General features: G+C 32.2%; 1 protein-coding gene across 2 annotated transcripts; it reads right to left on the reverse strand.

The window, feature by feature from the left end:
* Window positions 1–3,959: 3,959 nt before the first annotated feature.
* On the reverse strand, window positions 3,960–23,529 carry LOC105151989 (mitochondrial fission regulator 2). 2 transcript variants are annotated; one of them, XM_087403389.1, is made up of 6 exons: window positions 22,997–23,529; window positions 13,191–13,372; window positions 8,495–8,616; window positions 8,173–8,422; window positions 7,135–7,249; window positions 6,423–6,635 (listed from the first exon to the last, which is right to left on the reverse strand). In XM_087403389.1, exons 2-5 carry the CDS (start codon window positions 13,370–13,372, stop codon window positions 7,177–7,179), a joined length of 627 nt encoding a protein of 208 aa, XP_087259515.1. In that variant the 5' UTR covers window positions 22,997–23,529; the 3' UTR covers window positions 6,423–6,635; window positions 7,135–7,176. The 2 variants fall into 2 exon arrangements, with proteins under 2 accessions (XP_011064296.1, XP_087259515.1); XM_011065994.2 differs by lacking the exon at window positions 7,135–7,249 and having other exon boundaries at window positions 3,960–6,635; window positions 22,997–23,428.
* Window positions 23,530–24,227: the final 698 nt, after the last annotated feature.

A 24,227-nucleotide genomic window follows, 5' to 3' on the forward strand; every position in this document is an offset into this window, starting at 1 on the left:
AATTAGTACTTAACTCGACGTATTTCAGTTTTAATGGGGAGATATACAAACAAAACTTTGGCACACCAATGGGATCGCCTTTATCTCCTATTATAGCAAATTTAGTCATGCAAGACTTAGAAACTAAAATAATAGCAATGTTAGGCTTTCAATTGCAATCATTGAAAGGGCTCAAGCACTAATTTCGGATTATCCAAGGCAATCGTTGCGAAAATTAGCATCGATTGTTGATGTAAGCGAGTCAACAATGCTGAGGAGGACCTTCGATACAAATCGTACATTAAAGATACGACGGTTGCTCACCTCGGCTCCCATTCTAGCCTCCCAACAGCCCAGGTTTAAATCCCTTGAACTACTACGTGTGGAACGTAGTTGAAAGAGTCACAAACAAGTCTCGATATCCCAACGTGACATCGTTAAGGACCGCTCTTGAGGCAGCATTCATTGGCATGGACAGCGCCACATTACAGATTACAGCGTGCGTGCGAACGCTTCAGACCGAGAATAGAGACCGTCATTCAAGCTAATGGGGGATATATCGAATAATTGTGCTCTACAGGGATTCCCCAAGTGCCATGTAAAAGGATTTTTTGTAATATTTAATTTTTCATTTAAAAAATTTTGTTTAAAGAAATTGTTCGATTTGTCTGGATTTTGGTGACGCACCCTGTATTTATACTGTGTGCACTGACAGCATCGCAACCAATATGGTGGTAAGATATCTAATCCAGCTAACTATCCTGCAGGAAAATAAGCATCGTGTGCCGCCGACTTAAGTACAGATGACCCTTCCTTATCGCACTGCTTCGTGTTGACCGTTGCTTTGTTTTCCCAAGGTTGCATTTCTTGGTTTAGCCGACCTCGAATCGACAAGGGTACGTTTATTAGGCTCGGCTGACACCGATGCAATCTGATGTATAGCATGCAGGAACGAATCTACAGATTTTGAATGTAAGGATACTGCTATTTTTCTAAAAGATCTTCTATCTGCCATTAATTAAGAGATGGACTCTTGAGATTGATACTCAAGATTGTGCATGAGCGTAAGTTTATCCATTTGCGTATTCCAAAAATGACTCTTTGAAGAAGTTTCATTTTCTTCCTTCAATTTTTTGTAAAGCTACGTGATAACGAACTTTTTTCGAATCTAAGAATGGCTTCTTTAAAGCCTAATCATGATTCTATCATCGCGTTCTACATCCTATGTCGTATCACCTCTAGCTATGTTTGCTAACCTGGATGTAGCTGCTAAGAGTAACGTCGTTCGGAATCTTGTAGATCCGGGCTACCTGATCGACCGGGTTATCTGATAAATCCAGAGCTGGACATTCTCCAACTCCTTGTGATTGAATTCAAATATCTGCGACGCAATGAGATTGCATGGGAAGAAGATATCGATGCGAGAGAGCTTCATCTTCGATGAAATGGTGGCGAGGAACTGAAGCTACGAGGGATCACCGACTTCTGCATCGGTAAGGTTTGTTTCAACGCTGTTGATTAAGCGGAAACGTTCTGAGTAATGAGAGCCAGAAGCATCTGCTGGAACACTGCTTGTTGCGCCTGCTGACTCTCCAGTATTTACTGCTGCATTTGTTGCAATGGGTTAGTAAGAGACTAGCATTGCTATGTTCATTAACATTTGTTGAGTCACATCGACTCGAGACGATCCTGCTGCGACGTTTTGATCGTCTTGTGAGCTTGCGCCCCTTAACATGTTCGTGAGGCCGTTACGTTCCCTATGTGCTATAATCGCATCGATTAAGACTTTCGAATCCTCACTCAAAGGTAAACGATAACGTTCTTTTTGCAGCTCGGCAATAGACATTTTGTCAAAATGCGACTGATACATTCTTAGAGTCTCTAAATGTAACTGCGAGACTTCAAGATGGACGCGACACGTGGCAATTAATTTTTTGCTAATGCGAATGATCACTCGTTAATTTATTCGTAATGAGGAAAAGCGAAGGAATAATTTCAGGAGCGACTTAAATTCAGAGAAGTGGGAGTGAATTCCAGAGAAGTGTGGATGTATCTCATTTCTGAAAACTGTAAGGTGATTGAGATTATTTGGAGAATCTTATCAGGTTTTCTCTCAAGAAAAGTTTGATAAAAACGAAGGAATCTGGAATCAGAATAATATGTCGGAATGACTTAGGAAATCGTGCGAATAAAGTCCTGATATTGTAGCCGATCACTGACTTTATTCGTACATGATTCGTAAGAGTACAAAGACCGAGAACAGTATAAAAGCGTTTCGGTATGTCTCGATCGAATATGTTCGCGAAAAGCGAGAAGAACCGATGCTCCGTTAGCATGTGCTCCAATTATTATATCTGTGTGCTTCGTTTCTGGAGCATGAGCGCCGTAGTTCTGCTGAGCGAATTAAAATCAATTAAATCGAATGTAATTTAATGATCGAATGAGATTTATAGATGTCGCCTAAATAAAGACTTGGTTATCTTCGGTAATTTCTTTTAATAATTTCTTACATTATTAAATCGGTGATTATTTACTTCGCCTCCTATAAGGCGATATGCTTAAAATGATCAGAATAACATTACAAGAAAACTATACGGTCAATATTGCTCAAATTGTGGGATTATTTATGTACAGTATTTATCTACATCTACATCATATAAAAAAATTAAGTTTCTAAGTTGGCTTTCGACTAAAGGCTGTGGCATACAAAAAATTTAAGGCAGTAAGACCTAAGCAGTAAGGAAATCAACATATTGGCTACTGTTTATGTTATGGCCACAGTATAAAGATATACAGTAGGGACAAGATCCTGTTTTCCATTCAGCCACGCATATTTGCTTACGTATCATTAGCGGCCATGTCTTTGGAGCCGATCAAAGCAGAGAACCCACAGTTTCTCCGTTACTGCAATCGCAACAATGACCGTAAGACGTAAACTTAAGCCGATGAGTCAATCGGGATATTCCTTTAGGTCTATATAACCGGTTGAAATTCGCCTTATTGCAAAGTTATGGATAAGTTTACTGTTATTTCCATTTCTGTTAGATTATATAGACCTAAAGCAATATCCTGATTGACTCATCGGCTTAAGTTTACATCTTACGGTCATTGTTGCGGAATTTTGTATGCGGCAGCCCTAACAGTCAAATCTCCTTAATCATTTGCACTTCATTGTTTTCTCGTCACAAAAAGAAAAAATTTTTGTATCAAATAGCAACCGGCGATTAAAAAATGGATTTACTGATGATAATCCTAAGCGTAAAAAATCGTGGATAAATTCAACCGTCGACATCGACTCCAAAACGCAACATTGAAATAAAGTTTTTGTTGTGTATTTAGTGAGACATGAAAGCCGCATTTGTTATGAGCTGTTGAAATCAAATCAAACAATCACTGCTGAGCGTTATCAACAACAATTAATCGATTTGAATTATGTTTTGAATCAGAAAATTCAATAACAGCTCAAAGAAAATGCAAAGTGATCTTGTTGTACGACAATGCTCGACCAAACGTTACAAAATAGTTAAAAATACATTAGCAGCATTTCAATGGAAAATCTTACCATATGCCACGTATTTATTAAACTGTGTTCTTTCGGATTATTTCGATCGATATAGCACGGCCTTACTGATCACTTCAAAACATATAATGAAATAAAAAAATGGCTCGATGAATGAATTGTTCCGAAGAACAAATACATTTATTACGGAATCCACTTATTGCCAGAAAAGTGAGAAAAAATGGCTAACGATGAAAAACATTTTGAATAAAATATAATTTAACGTCTCTCTAAAATAAACGTATTTTTTTTTGGCAAAAAATCCCTCAAAACTAACCGGAACACTTAATAAATATTACGACACACACACACACACACACACACACACACACACACACACACAAATAAATAAAATCCATTTTTTTTTTACTTAAAATCAAAGTACCGGTTATAGTTAAAGGATAACGATTGCTTATAGGAATTTTCTTTTTCAGTTTATATTTTATTTGAATGAATACTCATTAAATCATAATCATAATCATAATTTTTTTTATGAATAAATATTTTTGGAAACCTAAAATTTTGACTGAATATGATTACATTTTTTTTAACGTGAAAATGTTGAATAAATACAATTTACAGCTCAATTACAAATTTTTGTGTTCATCGGGTACACTAGTCAATCGTAACATAGTCAGATAGGATGCTCTCAAAAATCGTAAATCTTTTTCTTTGATGATTGTAATGATATCGATATTATTCATGTTGTTTTGTTATACCAGGAAAGGTACTGAAAAATAAAGTTACTTTTTAACTGTAACAGATTATTTTTTAGAATCGGTAATTAATTACTTTTTAAAAGAAAAAAAATGGTAATTGTAACTAATACTTTTACAAAGTAACTATTCTTGATATAATTCATGCCATAATACCAATTCTTGGTATTCTCTCAATAATAAAAAGATGTCGTAGACATTACTTCCGTCACAAATAATTTCTTTCTAGCATACAGAATACATAATTGTAAAGAACACTTCATTTAGTGACTAATGTTGCAATAATTAGTGGTTTCTTGTAATATCTGTTTAGATACAAGAAATGATTAATCTGCTGGGTTAACTTTTTTAAAAATTTAAGTATTAATTGATAATATTACGCAAGTATAAAAATACTAAGATAAATAAAACAATCTTTTACATGTAAATATGCAACTGTGTAAATTTTAGTATTCTCACATATAGTATTTACAGAAATATTTAAAGATCAAGAAAAAAGAAACTAATGAGATATTCTCTAAAATAAAATTTCATTTATACGCCAAACGTATATTCACTGACAAATATTCATTACATAATCATATTCGTAACATGTATGATACTCTTAAATTAAACAGAATTACAAATAATTACAATATTAATATTTATTAATTAAATTAAAATTTATTTTATAAATTTTAATTGTACGAATTAGTAATTGAAATTTCGCATGTTAATTAATAATTTATAAATGGTAATAGAAACTGTATATTCTATTTTTTTTTGTCACAAATCATTACGAAAATAATATTTACTTATTTCAGACAAAAGAGAAAATTTCTATAGCTAGATCTTCTAGATCTTGTAAGAAAAATCTTTAATTCGAAACTTCAATAACAACCTTGTGTACAATATTAAGGTAGAATCTCACGTTCCTTGGCACGATATAGTGATCCGTTTTGGTTCGCTTAGGCTCATTAGAATCAGTCCCGAAATTGATATAAAAAAAATCTAAAATTGTAGTCCTATAGCAGTCCCACGACGATCTCACAGAGCGCTGAATCAGGCTTACCATATAACGAGCTATGGCTTCACGCGGCGAGCCTTATCAAAACAGAGTGCCTCGTTATTGTTCGCCTTAGCTCGCGACTCATGGATTACCGCTTTATCGAACTGGTCGAACTGTCGATAAATTATGCGAGTCCAAAGGGTCGCCAGGGCTCGCGTCTTGACTAAACGAAATAATTATAACTGCTGTGCGTTGTTGTATCACCCAATTTCTTTATGTTTGCATGTACATCAGAGCTTATTTATTATTATTGGTCGAAACACTTATTGAGTTAAGATTTTTTGATCGTTCAAGTCGTAGTATAAAATAGGGGTAGGATGATGAAAAAATTATCGAATCTATAATTACACGAAAAAATTTATATAAAATGACTTTTTGCAAACATTGATCACGTTCAGCCGAATATTTGTTTCGCTACTGTTAGAAGTTTCTTTCGCGCTGATAGAATTATACTTTAGATCTTCTGTAGTCTTATATTAGCGAAGAAAATTTTCAACATTCGCAAAATAAGCATTCTATTGAACGCGATCATTGACGAGCCCAACAACGCAAAATGTCTTGTCTATCACGAAGGCTTCTTTGACTCGCAAAACTTACCGGTATCTTCGAAAACGACGTGTCACGAGCTATAAACCGCGATAACAAACCATCCTGATCCGCGTAGAGGCTTTCAAAGTTATGATGAGACATGGCGAACAATGCCGAATCATTCTGAGCTACTGGCCGTAGGATCCTACCTTTGAAATAATCATTTTAATCACAAATACAAACTAAAATAGTTTTCTTTAAACTTATAAAAAAAACTTTCATCACATTAGAAAATGAAAATTTTACCTGAGTGACATTACAATGCTACAGCAAATTGATCTTTGGTTTAAAACCTGTATCAGACTAGAGATTGAAATTGGATTGAAAGTTGATCAATCAAAGCAAAAGTCATTAAAACTTGAAATTAGTTTTCTTTTTCTATAAATAAATTCCAGTCCAATTTTAATCTCTAGTTTGATATGAACATAAGTCCCTTATTTTAGACTTGAGTTAATGCAAAGTGCAAAAATTGAAACATAATTGCTATAAGTCAAACGTACGACAGATCATTGGTTATTGTAAAAGCCCTAAATTTCGTATAAAGAAAATATTCGAAAAATTTTTCACTTAATTATAGACAATTTGTTTTGAATCCATTCAAAATGAACTGTCCATAGCTAAATTAGCTGATGAATTTTTACTATCGGGAGATTGCATTGCAATGTAGCGTCTTCGTAAAATTTCCTGCAAATCATTGCATGGACTATTCTCACGTTTCACCCGCATAGGATGGCCACCTGGAGACCTATAAAAGATCAATATACAATCTTATTTTATTTTCTGAGAGCTCTCAGTTCTTGTATCACTATTAAACATTGAATTATAGTTTTACAAATAAGAAATTATGCTTTCTAACATTATATGTGAATAAAAAATAATAATTTTTTTACATACATTCACATTCAATAAATATGATTTAAAAAATATAAGGTGTACAAAAGTCCCGGATCTCTTATCTTGATAATTAAAATATCTTGAAAAGTAAGCATTTTTGAGAAAAATGTTTCATACAAAGTTGTAGAGTTTAAAATGATCAATTTACTGATCTTGTCAATTTAATCTTGTGGCGCTATCAAGAACAGGTCAAGGTCAAATCGATTTTTTTAAATGAAATATCCTACTCTTTATTTTAGAATCTAACAACTGATATTAAAAGCTTTTAAAAACACTATAATCCTTTTTTTAATTAATACTTTTCGAATTATGAGATTTGAAAATTACAATATCGTCGATATTAACATTACCTAACGTGTATTGCATAGAGGTTGTCCGGTTGGATTTATAAGTTATGTATATTTGCGCGCGTTTCTGTGTATCTCTCTCTCCTCCTTCCTTCTCTTTCCCTCCCCCTTCCCCCCTCTAGACACAGTTATTTTTTATTGTAAAATATTTATTCAAAATACTAATGCTAACTGAACAAGAACATATATCCTTTTTAATGATGCGAGCTTGGGATGAGATCTTATACACAAGTGACTACTTATCAATAAAAAGATAGGAGCCACTCTAACCTTTAATATCTTTTTCCCAGATGTCCCACTTCTCATCACAGATTAAATTTTCAAAAAAAAACAACTTTTTAACATTAACTGTTATCTAAAAAATTTTGATTAAGACGAGAATTACAAGGATTTAAAACCAGGATTGTCACAAATTCCTCATCCTAAAAATCCATAACTTTTCCCTGATTTCCAGACAAAATTTCATGATTTTCATGCTTTCAATATTTTTTTGAATTTTTGTACTTTCATCCTGATTTGCAAACCATCAAATATTTTGTTGAGGGAGCAATTTAATATAGTAATATAAATTACTATTAATGTTGCTAACATTGCCTGTATTTTATTGTTAAGTTAGTAATATTCCAAAACTGCGTAAATATGATGATATTAAACTTTAAAATCAAGAATTTTCGTTTTTAGAAAATTTTATAAAAATTCTTGATTTTTCTTTGATTTTCTTGAACGTTTACAATTTTCCTGACATTTCCCTGTTTTTCTGATTTCTAATTTTAGCAATTATAGCAACCTTAGAAACAGAAAAGTGCATGGGTTTGCTGGGACTTAATAAGTTAATCAAGATTTACAATTATTTATTAATCGGTGAATTAAAAAGGACTTCACAACTATATTATAAATCTATTCTAATGCAAATTACAATGTATTAAAAAATTGTCTTCAACTTTGTTTACTACAAAATTTATCTATATAATTAATCTATGATGAAAGTTTAGATGAAAGTTTTTACCAGAAATTTTATATACAAATATTAATCTCAACTACCTTGCAACTGGTCTTAATTTTACATTATCGATATCCTTCAGCATATCACCCGTCGATTTCTCACTCAATAGAATTTTCTTGCGATCTTCAATTTTGTGATCTTGCAAACTAGCCCTTCTCGCGATATGAGGTGTTGTGGGTGGTAAAAATGGAAGTGGAAGTGGTGGTGGAGGTGGAGGAGGAGGTGGTAGTGGCACTGACAAAGACTTTAGATTATCTTCTCCATTGGGCAGAGACGCTACAGATGCATCTATAAGACAAACATGAATCTTTAAATCTTTTTAGATATTTTTGAGTATAACAAAATATACTTCTTACATACATTTGGACAATTTATTATTTTTCACAATTGTTGAAATTTGTTCTCTAAGCTCTTGTAATTCTTGCTCTAACGCAAGCAATCGTACTTCTGATCCAAAACTAATCGGCTCGAACAGATCTGACCTGTTGTCAAAAAAATTATTAGTGTTACAAACTCAATTTTAAAAATATTATAGAATAAAAAAATATGGACATATCTAATTATACAGAGTATCTCAAAACCACCGTATATTTTCATAGCGTATTTTAGAGATAGAGTAAGAAATCTTAATACGAAAATGTCGAGAGTACAATAGTTTTAAATTATAACCGATTGTATAAAAATAGCCAGTAGAATCGTATAAAATCCGAGCATTTATATTGATGCGCTTGTACAGGGTGGGCCATCTATTGGTACGTTTTTAAAAATGCGATCAAATGAGCATACATTGATATTTTTTATTAATTTTTTTGTTGTTGTGAAGCTAAAAGTATCCGCGTCAAGAATGAAAAACGATTTCGTTCATGTGGCTCCCTCTACTGGCCTTACAGTATGCCATTCGGTCACCCCAATTATTAATGACATTTTGGACTACCTCGGCGTCAATTTCACTCAAAACAGTCGTAATATAATGTCATCCACTAACATCCCTTTCTCACGAACTTTCCTTACCAATTTGCGTATAGCTCCTTCGGTGGGTGCTCTATCACGACCCATATTTCTTTTCAAAATTCGTACAGTTTCGGCGACACAGCACTGACTTTGAAAATAAGTTTTTAAAATTTCAAAACGCTCTTCAAGAGAAAACATGTTGTTTCGTGCCGCGGACGGTATGACTAATAAACTGTCAAAATTTCGGGTCTGTAGCTCGTTCGGTGTTGCCATACGACGAAATTCAAAAACGTACCAATAGATGGCCCACCCTGTAGTTACGCATCGATCTGATACTACATTCACGATTAATATTAAATTTTTTTTATTACACTGATAATTTATATATATATATATATAACAGCATTTCCAATTATTGTTATTAAAATTATTAAGCCACAAAAATTTTACGCTTGAGAAACAACATCAAAAATAATTATAAAATTTAATGTGTTGCTTTCTAACACTTTTATGTCTTAAAACAAAGAAAATCGTGTAATTATTAATTAATTATCGTGTAATTGTGTGTTAATAAATCAAAGAAATAAGATTAAATTGCCCATATTTTTATAACAATATAAATTTCCATTAAAATCGCAATATCTTGATTTATGGAAATTATACATTTTACTTCTCTCAGGAGTTGAAACTTGACAAAGAATATACGTTGAAAATGAAAAAAAAAAAATTAAACAATTTTAACAAATCTACTTTATGTAATATCTTCATAAATCTATTTTATTTACTTTATGCAGTTTTTATTTTTTTAATGCGGAATAATAGATTAGACAATGGTCGCATTCAGCCGATTCTGTTGCGAAGCGGAAGATATATATATATATATCTTCTGCTTCGCAACATATATATAATATATATATATATATATATATATATATATATATATATATATATATATATATAAAACATTATCTCAGCTAGGATTCGAACCTCTCAATTTTCCAAAGCAAGTGTTTTAGTCAGTTCGACCACTGAGGCTTCGGAAATATTCTTTGCAATAACTGACATGTGAGAAAACGCGTAACCGGGCAGCGTATTTTAAGAAATAAAAACCGAATTAATGTAGAGATTTACAATTAAATCGCTGTTTCATATTACATAGTTCCTACTGATTATCAATGTGTTAAGAATTAAATTTATGAACTTAGAATATTATATTATTCGAAACTTCCAACTTTGACCGATTCTTAAGGCGCTCTCTATTGTTATAATACATTAACTCGATCGATTTCTATTTCTTAAAATACGCCGCCTAATTATGCGTTTTCTCGCTATACATGTTATTGCGAAGAATATTTCCGAAGCCTCAGTGGAACTGACTAAGATATTCGTCCCGGAAAATCAAGAGATTCTAGGTTTGAATCCTGGCTGAGATATAATATTTTTCGCAATAAAGTTTCTTAAATATAATATGAGATCTAGACTTTAATGAATAAAATCATCATAAGTAATCATGCCGACATATGCTGTTGGTATATATGTATTTATTCATGTATATATAAAAGATTACACAAACATTTCGATCCTTTGTTTAGGATCATCTTCAATGCTATTCCAATTAACGCTTTCGTCGCGAATGCTAAGAATTAAGAATTAAAACTAGATTTATAATTCGCTGTTTCATATTACATAGTTCCTACGAATTATGAATGTGTCAAACCGTAATGCGTCCAATATAGATCCCCATAAAATTGACAGATTAACTAATAATAAATTAATTACATATATAAGTACATAAAGTACAGGTTATATTTTAACAAACTTACATGTAACAAACTTAAGCTGTTAGACTGTTGCTATGTTAGACTGTTGCTATCCGTTCGACATATGGGTCTCGTGTGAGGATACGATAAACAATCGATGTTTTTCGTGCAAAATAATTATTGTGAAGAGGGAGAAAATCTCACATTCTAAGTAATATATCTGAGTATGCAGAATCTAACAAATTAATATCATTTTTTTAATTTAAACCATTTTTTTGCTGTTTTATATAAATCATTTCGAATATAAACCGCCTTTGTAAAAAACTCTCTTCATCCAAAATCTTTACCTCCTCCCAATCAAATTCGTGCATTGAATCCAATCTATGCTCCGTTATAACCGAATGTTGGATGTTCCAATTTATCCGGTTCTTATGTTCTTTTATTTTTAACATTCTACTCGTTTGGCATGTATGACGCGTCACAATCTTTACATTCAATTTTGTACAATACATTTGTATGTGACCATTTAGATAGTTTATCCTTTAATACTCTAATATATTTACTCAAAAGTTTCTTATTTGAAATAAAAAGAGAATTATATTAGGTGTACAACTTTGCTTCCGCTGTTTTCCTATAGATGGCTTTAGCGGTAAGTGGTGGTCGAAATAAATAGATCATAGACGTCATACAATAAACTTGGGCATCTATCAACATAACCCCATAGAAACATTAGTCGATTTGTGTCTGCATCATAAAGTTATTCTCGATTGAAAATGTCAGTTTCGAGCCAAATTCTCATCATTTGCGGAAGGTTTTAATTTTCTGCTTCAATGTGAAGAAATCTGCTGAGGCTCATCGAATGCTCTCAAATACTTATGATGAGGCCGCTATTAGTGAAAGAACGTGTCGTGAGTGGTTTCAACGCTTCAAGAACGGTGATTTTGACGTCGAAGACCGGCATAGCGGTGGAAGAAAGAAGGTTTTTGAAGATGCAGAATTGAAGGCATTATTTGATCAAGACTCGTGTCAAAATCAAGAAGAATTGGGAGTGACTCAACAAGCCATTTCAAAACGCCTCAAAGTCATGGGAATGATTCAGAAGCAAGGAAATTGGGTGCCGTACGAGTTGAAGTCGGAAATGTTGAACGGCGTTTGTTTGCTTGTGAACAGCTGCTTGAAAGGCAAAGACGAAAAGGATTTCTGCATCGCAAAATGACTGAGGACGAAAAATGGTTTCATTACGATAACCCCAAGCGCAGAAAATCATGGGAAGTTCTCCCGGCCATGCTTCCACGTCGACGACCAAACCAAATATTCACGGCTCCAAGGTCTGTATTTGGTGGGACTAGCTCGGCGTAGGGTATGAACTGTTAAAACCGACTGAAACAATCACAGGCGATCAGTATCGAACGCAATTGATGTGTTTGAGCCGAGCATTGAAAGACAAACGGCCGCAATACAACGAGAGACACGATAAAGTGATTTTGCAGCATGACAATGCTCGACCCCATATTGCGAAAGTGGTCAAGACATACTTAGAAACGTTGAAATGAGAAGTCCTACCCCACCCGCCGTATTCTCCAGACGTTGCTCCCTCTGACTATCACTTGTTTCGATCAATGGCACATGACCTGGCTGACCAGCACTTCCGGTCTTATGAAGAAGTAAATTGAATAAAAATTGGATCGATTCGTGGATCGCGTCAAAAGATGATCAATTTTTTCGACGCGGGATTCGTACGCTGCCCGAAAAATGGGAGAAAGTAATGGCCAGCGATGGACAATACTTTGAATCATAAATGTATAATCAATTTTTTACAATAAAGCCTCGAATTTCGGAAAAAAAACGGCGGAAGCAAAGTTGTACACCTAATATATGCTTGCGACTATCCGAACGTTTCGACTCACGATTATTAGCATCTCAGATTGATTGTGTTTTAATGTCTGAACATTTCGGCGCACAGTCACATTTGAGATTAATTAAATTCATGAACTTAGAATATTATATTATTCGAAACTTTCAACTTTGTCCGATCCTTAAAACGTCTTATTGTCACTATCGTTAATTCACGACAATGACAAAACAATTCTGAAAAAAAACAGCACTCATTGACTGTCAATAGTTAACGAAAGCAACAATTGTCGATAAAACGTTTAGAGAATCCCGCAACTGAACGCAAGGATTATTTAGCGATATATTACTATCTTTGATCGGCTATAATTCAAAAACTATTGTAGTTCCATTTTCATATTAGTATTTTTTATTTTATTTTACCTCTAAAATACGTTATGAAAATGTTGTACGGTGGTTGTGAGACATATAACTTAACAAAACAATATACTGACCTTACGGGATATCCATTTGTATCAACATAATTGCTACTAGTTTCTTCATTAATCATAGAATTTGTCATCAAGTGTAATGGTGTCACACTAACATATATTTTTGGCGGAGGCTTCAATGGTAAAAAAGATCCAATTCTCCTTACAATACTTCTTCTTTTACCATAATATTTAATATCGCCCATCTGTAAGAAAAAAGATTAATGTTCGAAATTTTGATATAAAAAGTTTTTTCAAGATATGTGAAGTAAAAATTCGGAGAGAGAGAAAGAGAAAAAGAGAGAGAGAGAGAGAGAGAGAGAGAGAAAGCGAAAGCAAGAGTATATTTATACATCGTAAAAACGTACGTGGTTATAATTTTAAAACGTATAAAAAGAAGAGCATAAGAAATCACCGCACAAGTTATAGTTTGATATTTAATTATTATTACATTAATTAAAACATTAAACGTTTCGACCACAATCAGTATATTTATACTCAAGACTTAAAATATTATTGCTAACTTTTGTCATAAACCTGTGATAAAATACATACATGGTTTCTATACACAGAGATATAAAAAATATTTATTTTCTAAATTACAATTATATTATTAATAATATCAAAGTAATTAATTACATTTATATTTAAAAGAAGGAAGTAGATCAAGGGCTCGAATAATTAAAATTAAAACAAATAAATAATAAAAGGGCTATGAGCCTAGCTAGATGTTCGTTGCTAACAATTCAATTTAATAATATTCTTGAGGCTTGCACGGGTGCTTTCTATATGAAGATTATGCGTTTCGCGGGTTTCCTCCGTGTCCAGATCCATTCTTGAAATACCAACGTTTCGTGAACCTTGCAGTCCACTTCATCAGGACGAGGACCAACCTGATACTGAGTTGCAGTTCCCCTCCGGGCAGTTCCTTTTTATATTACACTACTTGTTGGAGTGGTGAGGGAAGGAAGAGAATTGTGGGTAGGAGTAGAGAGATGGAGGAAATTGGTCAGTCTTCAATAACCGGGAGAATGGTTTTCCATATTTTATTTATATTGTAGCCATTATTTCTATTTAGATTATAGGATGTTTTTGTATCTCTATGGCTTCTCTATACTTTCTTGGAAAGTATGATGTAATGTTGGCTATTGTGATCGTTTTGTCAAACAGTATTTGATGTCCTGTTTCGATGTTGTGTTCTGATAATGCTAATTGCATGACGTGTTTTAGTCTGACACCATGTTGGTGTTCTTTTATCAGTAGGTTGACCATTCTCTCGGTTTCCGGGATGATAGAATCATACAATACTTGAATAGTTATCAGTACAATATGTCATTTTTCTAGTAGAACTTACAATTAAGGATATACACCCAAAAAGATCAAAAAGATGCATATTTTTATGAATTTTTTTTGCGAAAATTATTAACTTTATTCAAACAAAACTTTGATCTATATTCTATATGATCAATGACTTATATGTATATATTTAGGTAAGTAAGTGTTACATAAAACTTTTAATTAAAAAAAAACAAATAATTTTGTTTAAAAAATTATATTTTTTATACAATAAGATTGGAAACAAGACCGTTTATATTAAATAACATTACTTTAAATACGAAGCGCCGCTACGGTCTGAATGTTGAGATGTTGAACTAATATATATAAATGAATTAATTTCAGAAATAATAATTGCGTGCCGATATGATTGTCGGACTTTCAACGCAATCAATCTGAAATATTAATAATCCCTCCAAATTTCCCAAATAAGTTTTTTAAGATTAATTTAGGAAATTTGGGGGGATTATTAATATTTCAGATTGATTGCGTTGAAAGTCCGACAATCATATCGGCACGCAATTATTATTTCTGAAATTAATTCATTGCCGCTATTGCTGACCATCGATCAAAAACACACGCGAAAAGACATTTCACAGCAGTGTTTGTCGATGCTTAAACGCAATCCACAAGACTTTTGACGTTGATTCGTGACCGTAGACGAGACTTGGATCCAACACTACACACCCGAGTCAAAACAGCAGTCGAAGCAGTGAACAATACCTAGTGAATGTGCGCCGAAGAAGGCTATTTTGTCGACCGGGAAGATAATGGCCACTGTTTTTTGAGATTCCCAAGGAATCATCTTCATTGACTACTTACAGAAGGGTCAAACAGTCACAGGAGCATATTATTCTATACTTCCGAATTGTTTGTACGAAGAACTGCGAACGAAACGGCCGAGATTGGCGCGCAAAAAATCGTCTTTCACCATGACAACGCTCCAGCTCATATCTCCACAGTCGCAATGGCAAAATTGCAAGAATTAAAATTCGAATTGCTGCCCCATTCACCCTATTCTGATTTGGCCCCTTGTAACTTCTTATTCTCAAACCTCAAGCTAGAAAGAAAGAAATTTTCGTCCAATAAGGAGGTCATCGCTACTGTGGATATATATTTTGAAGGTCTCGAAACTTCTTATTTTTCCAAAGGGATCAAAAAATTGGAACACCGCTGGACTAATTGTGTAGAACTCCAAGGAGACTACGTCGAAAAGTGAAAAAAAAATTTCCGAAAAATAGGTGATTTTATTGCTGACTTATTATTTATGAACGACCCTCGTACATAAATGTTATGTAACATTTACTATAAAAAATAAAAAAAATTGTAAAAATTCATTAATTCTTAAGTATCGGTAATGAATATTTTTATAGAGTTTTATAGAGTAACTTTCCCAACTTTCTAATTAACATATATCCCTTATGGAAAAAAACTCAAATCATTTGAGCGTTTACACTTAATTTAGAATTATTTCGGATGCTGAACTTGAACGTTATCCTCAATTTGAGAGTTAACTCGAATGTTACTCTTAAAATTGTATTATTTATTCTATAAAATTATTTTATTCAATTTTATTGCTAAAATATGTATTATTAATCTGCATCATTTCGAATTTTTCACACGACAAAATTATAATTAAAAAAAAAGCTTTCCCTCCATTTGGAAACTAATTTCCTCATTTTCCTAAGCGGTCACCGATCCAATCTTGTACTCATCCAACGGTGCTGAATCTCTGCAATCGTACGGGAACTGCTATTTCGAAAAGAACGTCATCCATTCAGAGAGAATTAAGGGAGAATGGAGCACAGAATGCTCCTCCTCTAATTGGTTTCGTCATTTATAGTTCACTTCTGCAAATATATGCATGTGTATGTACATATATGTTACACACAATACTAATGCAATATAATACTAGTGTGTGCAGCATCGTATGTTCCATCACGCTTCTACCATATTTCCTACTCACTTCGATAGTGCACTAAAAATCTGCATCCATTTATTTGCCTCTGACTCTACTCGTGTTTCTATCCCCACCACCGGTCTATAATATGGGTGCTTATAGAGTATCTTATCTTTTAATTCTTGTTTAACATTCGATAAACAACAAGGATAAAGAAATACTTCTGCGTTAACTGCTGCGTAAACGAATGCAGGGTATATGTCGATGGTTACAGCGCCTCACCATGAAAAATAAATGCCCGAACTTAAGCGTGGAAAAGTGACATTTTGACGACGAAATTTGTGTTGCATGCCATTTCGTTATTATTTGCTTAATTGTGAAAATGTGATTTGTCTCGTACTTATGAAAGTCTTAAAAATGGCCAGAAACTATCTTATCTTGGTATTTTATATGTAAAAGCATATATTTCACTCGTTTCAACAGCTGTTAAATCGTGTGTTTTTATCCGAATATAACTCACTTTACGTGCCTTTTATGACCATTTAATGACTATTTATGACTGACTATCATGGGAAGAAAGGACAATTTTTGCTCATTTTTAAAGCGATCTCATCATTTAGATTTGTCCAAATTGTCTTTATTTACAAATGGCATGCAACATAAATCAATGTGTCATTTCTCTAGAGTGGATATAAAGAGAGTGGCGTCAATGCATGTGTCTAATGTTGATTGGCTCCGCCTTATTATTAGTTAGAAAGAAGACAACGTTAAAGAAAGAAGAAGTTAAGATGAGGAATTGCGTCATATAGATGGATGTAAAACACCAAAGCGACTTCCAGCTAATTGGCGTCACTCTTTTTATACTCACTCTAATTTCTTGCCTATGACGTCATGATTCCGACGTGGCCGCCGCGGCTACTCAGGAGCATTAAATAAAAACTCATTAAATTTCTATATAGCACGGATGTCTAAAGGACGTATTTCTGAAAAATATTATGAGAATGTCCTAACGTTTTGAGAATGTTCCTAGGAAAATCTCTAGGATAACGTGTGTGTTTTGGGATAACGTGTGTGCTATTTGGGATACATACAATTTATTTAATAGATTATTTATTAACAAGATTTGCAATTTGCAAAAAGATTATATCAATCATGCTCTTATTAAAATGTTTTGATAAATCCTTTATGAAAAAGTACTCTTAAAATTGAATGCTAACCCCCAATTTTGGACATTTACTCTCAAATTTGTGTATACTCTTAAATTGAATCTTTACATTGCAGATTAAGTTTCTTTTTAATGTTTGAGTGTTTATACTGAAACATTAAGTTAATATATCCAAATATCGAATGTTTATATTTAAAATTGAATGTATACATTAAAAGATTGAGAGTGTACACCCAACAACTGAGTGTTCACATTTAAGTTTGAGTGCATACACTATAAACATTTAAAAATTTACTCTCAACGCTTGAATTTGACACTCAATGTTTCAACTAATAGATGAATAATAAACCTTAAATGGCTTAAACTTTGAGTATTATTTTCAAAATTGAGTGTTAAGAGTTACTTGAGTGTTAATCTTTTTGATTGAGTACATATCAATGCTGAAATGTTCAATATGGACACCACAGAAAATAGTATATTTTAACTAGACATGAAACGTCTTTTTAATAATATCTATTGACCAGATATGTCACAGTTATACATCCATTAACGTTAAGAATTCGTGAATTTGCTAAGTCTAATGAGTTGAAGTAGTACTGCTGGATCAACAACAATTAATCAGGCTTAGTAAACAAAGAAAGAACATTCATCCATTTATCTGCCTCTCACTCTACTCATATTTCTATCCCTACTATCATCATCGGTAGTCCATTCAATATGTCGATAGCTGTAATACACACAAACACGAGTCCATGTACATGCGCTCGCTTTCGGCGCACCGAGAGCACATGTGCAGCCGATCACAGAAAGGTTGCAACACTTTTTTTCCGATGGATTTCGAAATACACCCTACTCACCAAGCGATTAGTTCTTATTTGTAGAAAAAAATAAGAACCAATCGCTCGGTGAGCAAACTGCATTCCGAAACTTATTGAAAATAAAATGTTACAACCTTTCTATTGTACATGGGCTCGTACGTTGTGTGTATGGCTACCGGTTTCGCTAGGCCGCCGTCTGAATCTATGTCGCCATCGTCAATGCAAAGTACTTGACTAAGTACTCAGGAGCTCATTTTCACCAACGTAGATTAACTTTAATCTCGGTTCTTACTCTTCGTCTTTTTCTAGTTTTAAAGAAGACGAAGAGTAAGTTGAACCGAGATTAAAGTTCATATATGGCTATAGCCCCTATCATGATCAAGTCGAATATATATTTTTGTAATTTTTACAACTATTTTTGTAAAAAAAATTTTGACAAAAATCGAAATTTAATTTTCGACATGACGTCATTTTTTAAATTTTCAGTTTTTTTTCGTTCTGGTACCTGCTACAGGTACAAACTCATACAAACTAATTAAGAATTTCTTTTTTTATCATTTCAAGAAAAAATTCTGGTAAACTCAGACAACGTCTAAAATCCAGACATAAGACGTCTTGAACTATCTTGAAGATGTCTTATGTCCATATTTTGGACGTAATGTTATCTAAGTAAAGGGATTATATAGAAGTCGTAGATGATCGTGGAGTGTTAAGTCGTAGAAAATCAATCAATCACAATCAAATATAAAGAGAATATTCGATTAAAATTATAAGTTTCCTACGACTTAAGACTCTACAACTTCTATGTAGAGGACCCTTTAAAGCCTCAGCACAATAATGTCGTAACCGAGTGGCGAATCGTAGTCATATATCAACGCACAATATTTTGGCGTATCTGTATGTGATCGTATCGATCACATTACGCATCGATCTCTTGTGATGGTAACATGTCTACATCAGGTCACCTTTGGTAAAATTACAAATCGTTAACGGTTTAAGTGACATAATTACATCATATAACTTTTCAAATATTTTAATACTTTAGATATAAATTATCAATGCATATGTAACGAAATAATGTCTAACAAATTTCGAAATGATTAAAATACATAACCTTATATGTCCTTCGTACATTAATCGAATCAGTATATATGCAAAAATTTTTATTTATTTGCAATGTTGTAATAATACAGTTGTTAACAATTGTAACAATTATATATTGTTAATAACTGTATTATTACAACATTGCAAATGAATAAAAATTTGTTATTTCTTGTTTCTGCCAGATTCTTTCATTTACAAAATCGCGTCGAATAAGCCTAATTTTATTGATTTTGAGATGTTAAACTGTATAATTAAGGGAGACCGCGGGGATAGTTGGTACATGAGACAGGTCTGTTTCTTATTGTTGCTCTGAACTAGTGTACACGATACAATAAGTTGAAGTGAAATAAACATATATTTGTAAGCAATAAAAAAACACCTTAATGTTGCACTTAAAATTGCTGCAAAATCGCAAATGATAACATTGCATAAAAAATATAATATTTTCATAAAAATATTACGGTCATGCTGCAATAAGTTATTTCAGACTGAATTTCAGAAATAAAAAATATTTTCGGTTTGTCATAGCCAAAAGTAAAATAAATCAGTAATATATAATATTAAATGTTATATTTATTAATCTGCTCATATCATAATTTCAACTATTTCTATAGAACTTATTTTATAAACAATATCTTACAGTTATATTAACATCTTAACATATATTTTTTGCATAAGTAATAATTGAAACACGTAAATATGACACCCCGGGATTAATTGTGATGGAATGTGTCGTTACAGGTGTAACTGCTTCTCCATCGTCACATCTAATCTCAATATAACCTATTGTAAGCATAATAGAGGCAACCAAATGATAATCTTAATGCTGGATTACTAACTGGATTAGAATTTTGCCACTGTATTAGCGATGCTGTCAGTGAGCATTGCAATCGATACGATAGCAAGATTTTAATCCAGCTAACAAGCATCGTGTGCCGCAGGCTTTACATAAATTTATATTTTTATTTTTGTGATATATATAAAAAAAAGAGAAAACTGTTAGGTATATCATAAATTATTAATGTATACGCATTAATGTCAAACACATTTTTCTTATTTCAAATTTATACAAGAACATTATAGTTATCAAGCTGTTAGATTATTAAAATCATGATGTATTTTTTCACAATCAACACTATTAGATCATGGTAACATCTTTATATTAAGTAAATATCTGAAGAGGATCTAATTCAAAGACCGAAACATGTAATAGCGTATTTTAATTATAATTGTTTAGAATATAGTATATTATTTGTAATATATATATATATATATATATATATATTTCGTTTTTTAATATATAATATAATTTAATTTGTTATTGATTCTTATATACCCTATTGTTATATTTATTTTTTATTAATATCAAAAGTCCTTTATTATTATTGTAAATTTTAATATAATTTTGAAATCTGGATATGTAACAAGTGATCTCAGTAACTGTAACATCCGATCCCGCATATCCCGGGGTTAGATGTTACAATATGCATGACCTTATTAATACTAGAAAGTTAATCATATTATTAAATTATAAAAATAATTTTTGTGTAGCAAATGCATGTGGCTATTGTAAAATGATCTTACGGTTTATATTCTATTTAGTTACATGCAAAAAATTTCTTTAAAAAAACTATATCAACTATCCCTAATCTTCCCAATGTCTCCGAATCAAATGTATGCAAGCTAATTTTGTTATTTAAACAAATTTTATTATTGTAGTTTATTTTTATAATTATTAGTTGACTGTATACTGAGAGATTTATCATTATTATTTATTATTTACACTTATTTTGCAAGTAATAGATTCGAAATTTAGATATTTCAACAATACATTTCCAAAAAGCAAAGCGTGTCTCAGCAAAATCGCACAAATCTGTGATTGCTTATGATGCTGGCAACTTGCTACTTAAGTAAATTTGTCTTCAACGATTTCGAATATACCGACATTGTAGTAACATGCAGACAATGTGTATATGTATTGCCAGTAGTTTAACAGCAAGATAGCTGCGTTAATGCTATCTTGTGTTGTCGGCAATATGACAACAGCATTGTATAATGCTGCATATAGCAACATGATGACATAGTACGAATTTTGATGATGACGATTTTAAAGTTGTCGGCAAATTGCTGGCAAGTTGCTGCTCAATATTATCATATCATGAAGGCATCAAGTTGCTAACAAATGAGGACTCAGTTACTACAATTCTAGTAGCAACATATATTTAGCAATGCATACTTAGCAAGAAACAAAACAGACACATTGCTATCTGGATTAGCACAAATTCCTGTTACTTTTAAATAAAATATCAATGACTGCGTTCAGCAAAAAAAGCAGCTTTGCAACTGTTGTAAAATTCTTGAATATTTATACATTTGGTTAGTTTATACATTTATAGTGAATTCGATTGGACGTATTCAGTGAGCACGGGTGCACATTAAAGCCGTCATACACAAAGTAACATAAAGATGTTTATAAATAAGCAGATAAGAAATTGATAAAATCGTGAAATACTCAATACATTTTATTGTATTATTAAGTAAAATATGTATTTTATAATTTGAAATATTTGCATTTTATTTTTATACTCAAATGAAATCAGTGTACAACGAGTTTAATATGCATCAGTACACATTAGTGCTTCCAATTGAAATCTCCATTAGATTCAGTGAGGAACTAAGAACAAAACCAATCATATTAAAAAAATTTTATAATAATTGCAAATAATTGCTCTTTCCATTGAACGCAACATTATTATATATGTTGTTCCACTACCTTAATCTTCTTTCAACAGAATTTTTTAAGAAAAGGCAGAGCAACAAATTTTTTTCTTTGACAATTTTTTAACAACAAATGAGCAACAAATAAATACTATTAATTTGAATTGATTCTGTTCATTTTGTTCCATTAATTTATAAAGCTTCAACCAAGTGTCCAGGTTTTTCATCATAGAAGCCGGAGTGTTTATTTATTTTTTACAAATTTAAATTTATGTACTTAAATGCACAATCAAAATATTAATAGTATCTTTAAAGATTTTAGTTGCTAGCAGAAGTATATACATAGGTATATACATAGGTATTTTTTTTTAAACTAATATATATATATATATATATATATATTCTTTGTTAAAATGAAATACATTTATGTTTGGCAAAAATGAAAAGAAAAGTTCTAGTTCAGTCCAATGTAGCAGTAAAAAATACAAACCCCATATAACTTATTATAGTAAATGTTAAATATAAAAACACTGCCCACAAATAACATAGCAACATCTGCAAAGTGCTAAAAAAGCATTTATATAACACATTTTTAACGCTTTGTAGATGTTGTATGCCACTTGGGTGATTTTTTAAATTACTGAATTTACATATTTATTGTATACAACTATACATTAATAATTTAATTACATCAGAAATTTTTGTATTACATTTAAGTTAGTAATACCAGCATGATAGACGAAACAATTATTATTTTAATAGGCATGTTGAGATAAATAAAATATCTTACCTTTATAATTAATTACCAGGATCTCGAAAATCTCGACCTACGTTGATGTAGAAGTAACAAAATCGTAATATACGGCGTAAATATTCAATAACGTATATACATCAGGGTGATCTCAAATTCGTAATAGTTATAAAATAGCTCGTTACATTGACCCAACGTCAGCACGATTGACAGGTAGCCATAGTATGAATCTGCTTACATAGGATTCCGAAAATAAACAGTATTTATTGCCGTTACTTATATGTTTTGTATCATACGATTGAAATGATTTTCATCCATTTTTCATTCATCTGTACATAACAACGTATATGTGTTTTTTACATGTACTTCGATCACTGTGAAAAAGAGGTTAGAAGAATCCAAGCAAAAAAATGAGAGTACAACGCAACTATAGGTTCAGTGTTGCCAACTCTCAAAAAAAAAAGAATAAATTAAGGGTCAACAGGGATTATCAATTATGAAATTTTTTTCGTAGAAGAATGAAAAGTGAAAAATGAAAAATTTCTCTAACTTAAATGGTTAAAATTTTCATTTTTTACTTTCCATCCTAGGAATAAAATTTCATGATTGATATCCAGGTTGTGTTCCAAAATTCACTGCCAGCGTTGAAAATCTAAGTTTACGTCATGTATACTATACATTTTCAGCGCTGGCAGTGAATTTTGGAACACAGCTCCAGGAGTGATAAGCCAACTTCATTTAGGGACTCCACACAGTAAAAGGAACAGAGAACAGAGAATAAGAATTTCAATCTATCAGAAATCATGTATCATGGAATACACAGTTTCTGATAGGTTGAAATTCTTATTCTCTGTTCTCTTGTTCCTTTTATTGTGCAGAGCCCCTTACACCTCATTTGTGGTGTATCTGCATTCTATTAGACTCTGGCTGCGTTCGCTTTGATGCTTATAGTACTTGTGAACATCAATTATTATCGTTTAATATTTAATAATCAACAAGGATAAAACGACGTTTGAAGCATTGTGAGCATCAAAGCAAACCCAGTCTCTATTACGTATTGTCTCGTAAAAAAAATTTTACCATGAAACTCATTCTGACTTATATTTTATAAAGTTAATATGAAGCCTATGAAAGAACTAAATTTTGCGATTTCATTTTTAAAAACATTTTATTAAATAATATGCTTCTTATTTACGATGCAAATATCTATCTTTATACCGACATTTTAGTATTGTTCGTTTTGTCTCTCGGAAGCTCGGGATCGCTCCGA

This window comes from Acromyrmex echinatior, chromosome 1 (assembly GCF_024713525.1).
Source record: "Acromyrmex echinatior isolate Ae372 chromosome 1, ASM2471352v2, whole genome shotgun sequence".
Classification (NCBI taxonomy): Eukaryota; Metazoa; Arthropoda; class Insecta; order Hymenoptera; family Formicidae; genus Acromyrmex; species Acromyrmex echinatior.

Excerpts from the sequence above, each read along its gene's own strand:
- LOC105151989 (XM_011065994.2), bottom strand. The coding sequence starts at position 13,372 with ATGGGCGATATTAAATATTATGGTAAAAGAAGAAGTATTGTAAGGAGA. Across the intron at positions 8,617-13,190 it reads ACAAATGGATATCCCGTAAG|GTCAGATCTGTTCGAGCCGA; the intron begins GTCAGTATATTG and ends TTTTGACAACAG. Across the intron at positions 6,636-8,172 it reads AAATTAAGACCAGTTGCAAG|GTCTCCAGGTGGCCATCCTA; the intron begins GTAGTTGAGATT and ends GATCTTTTATAG.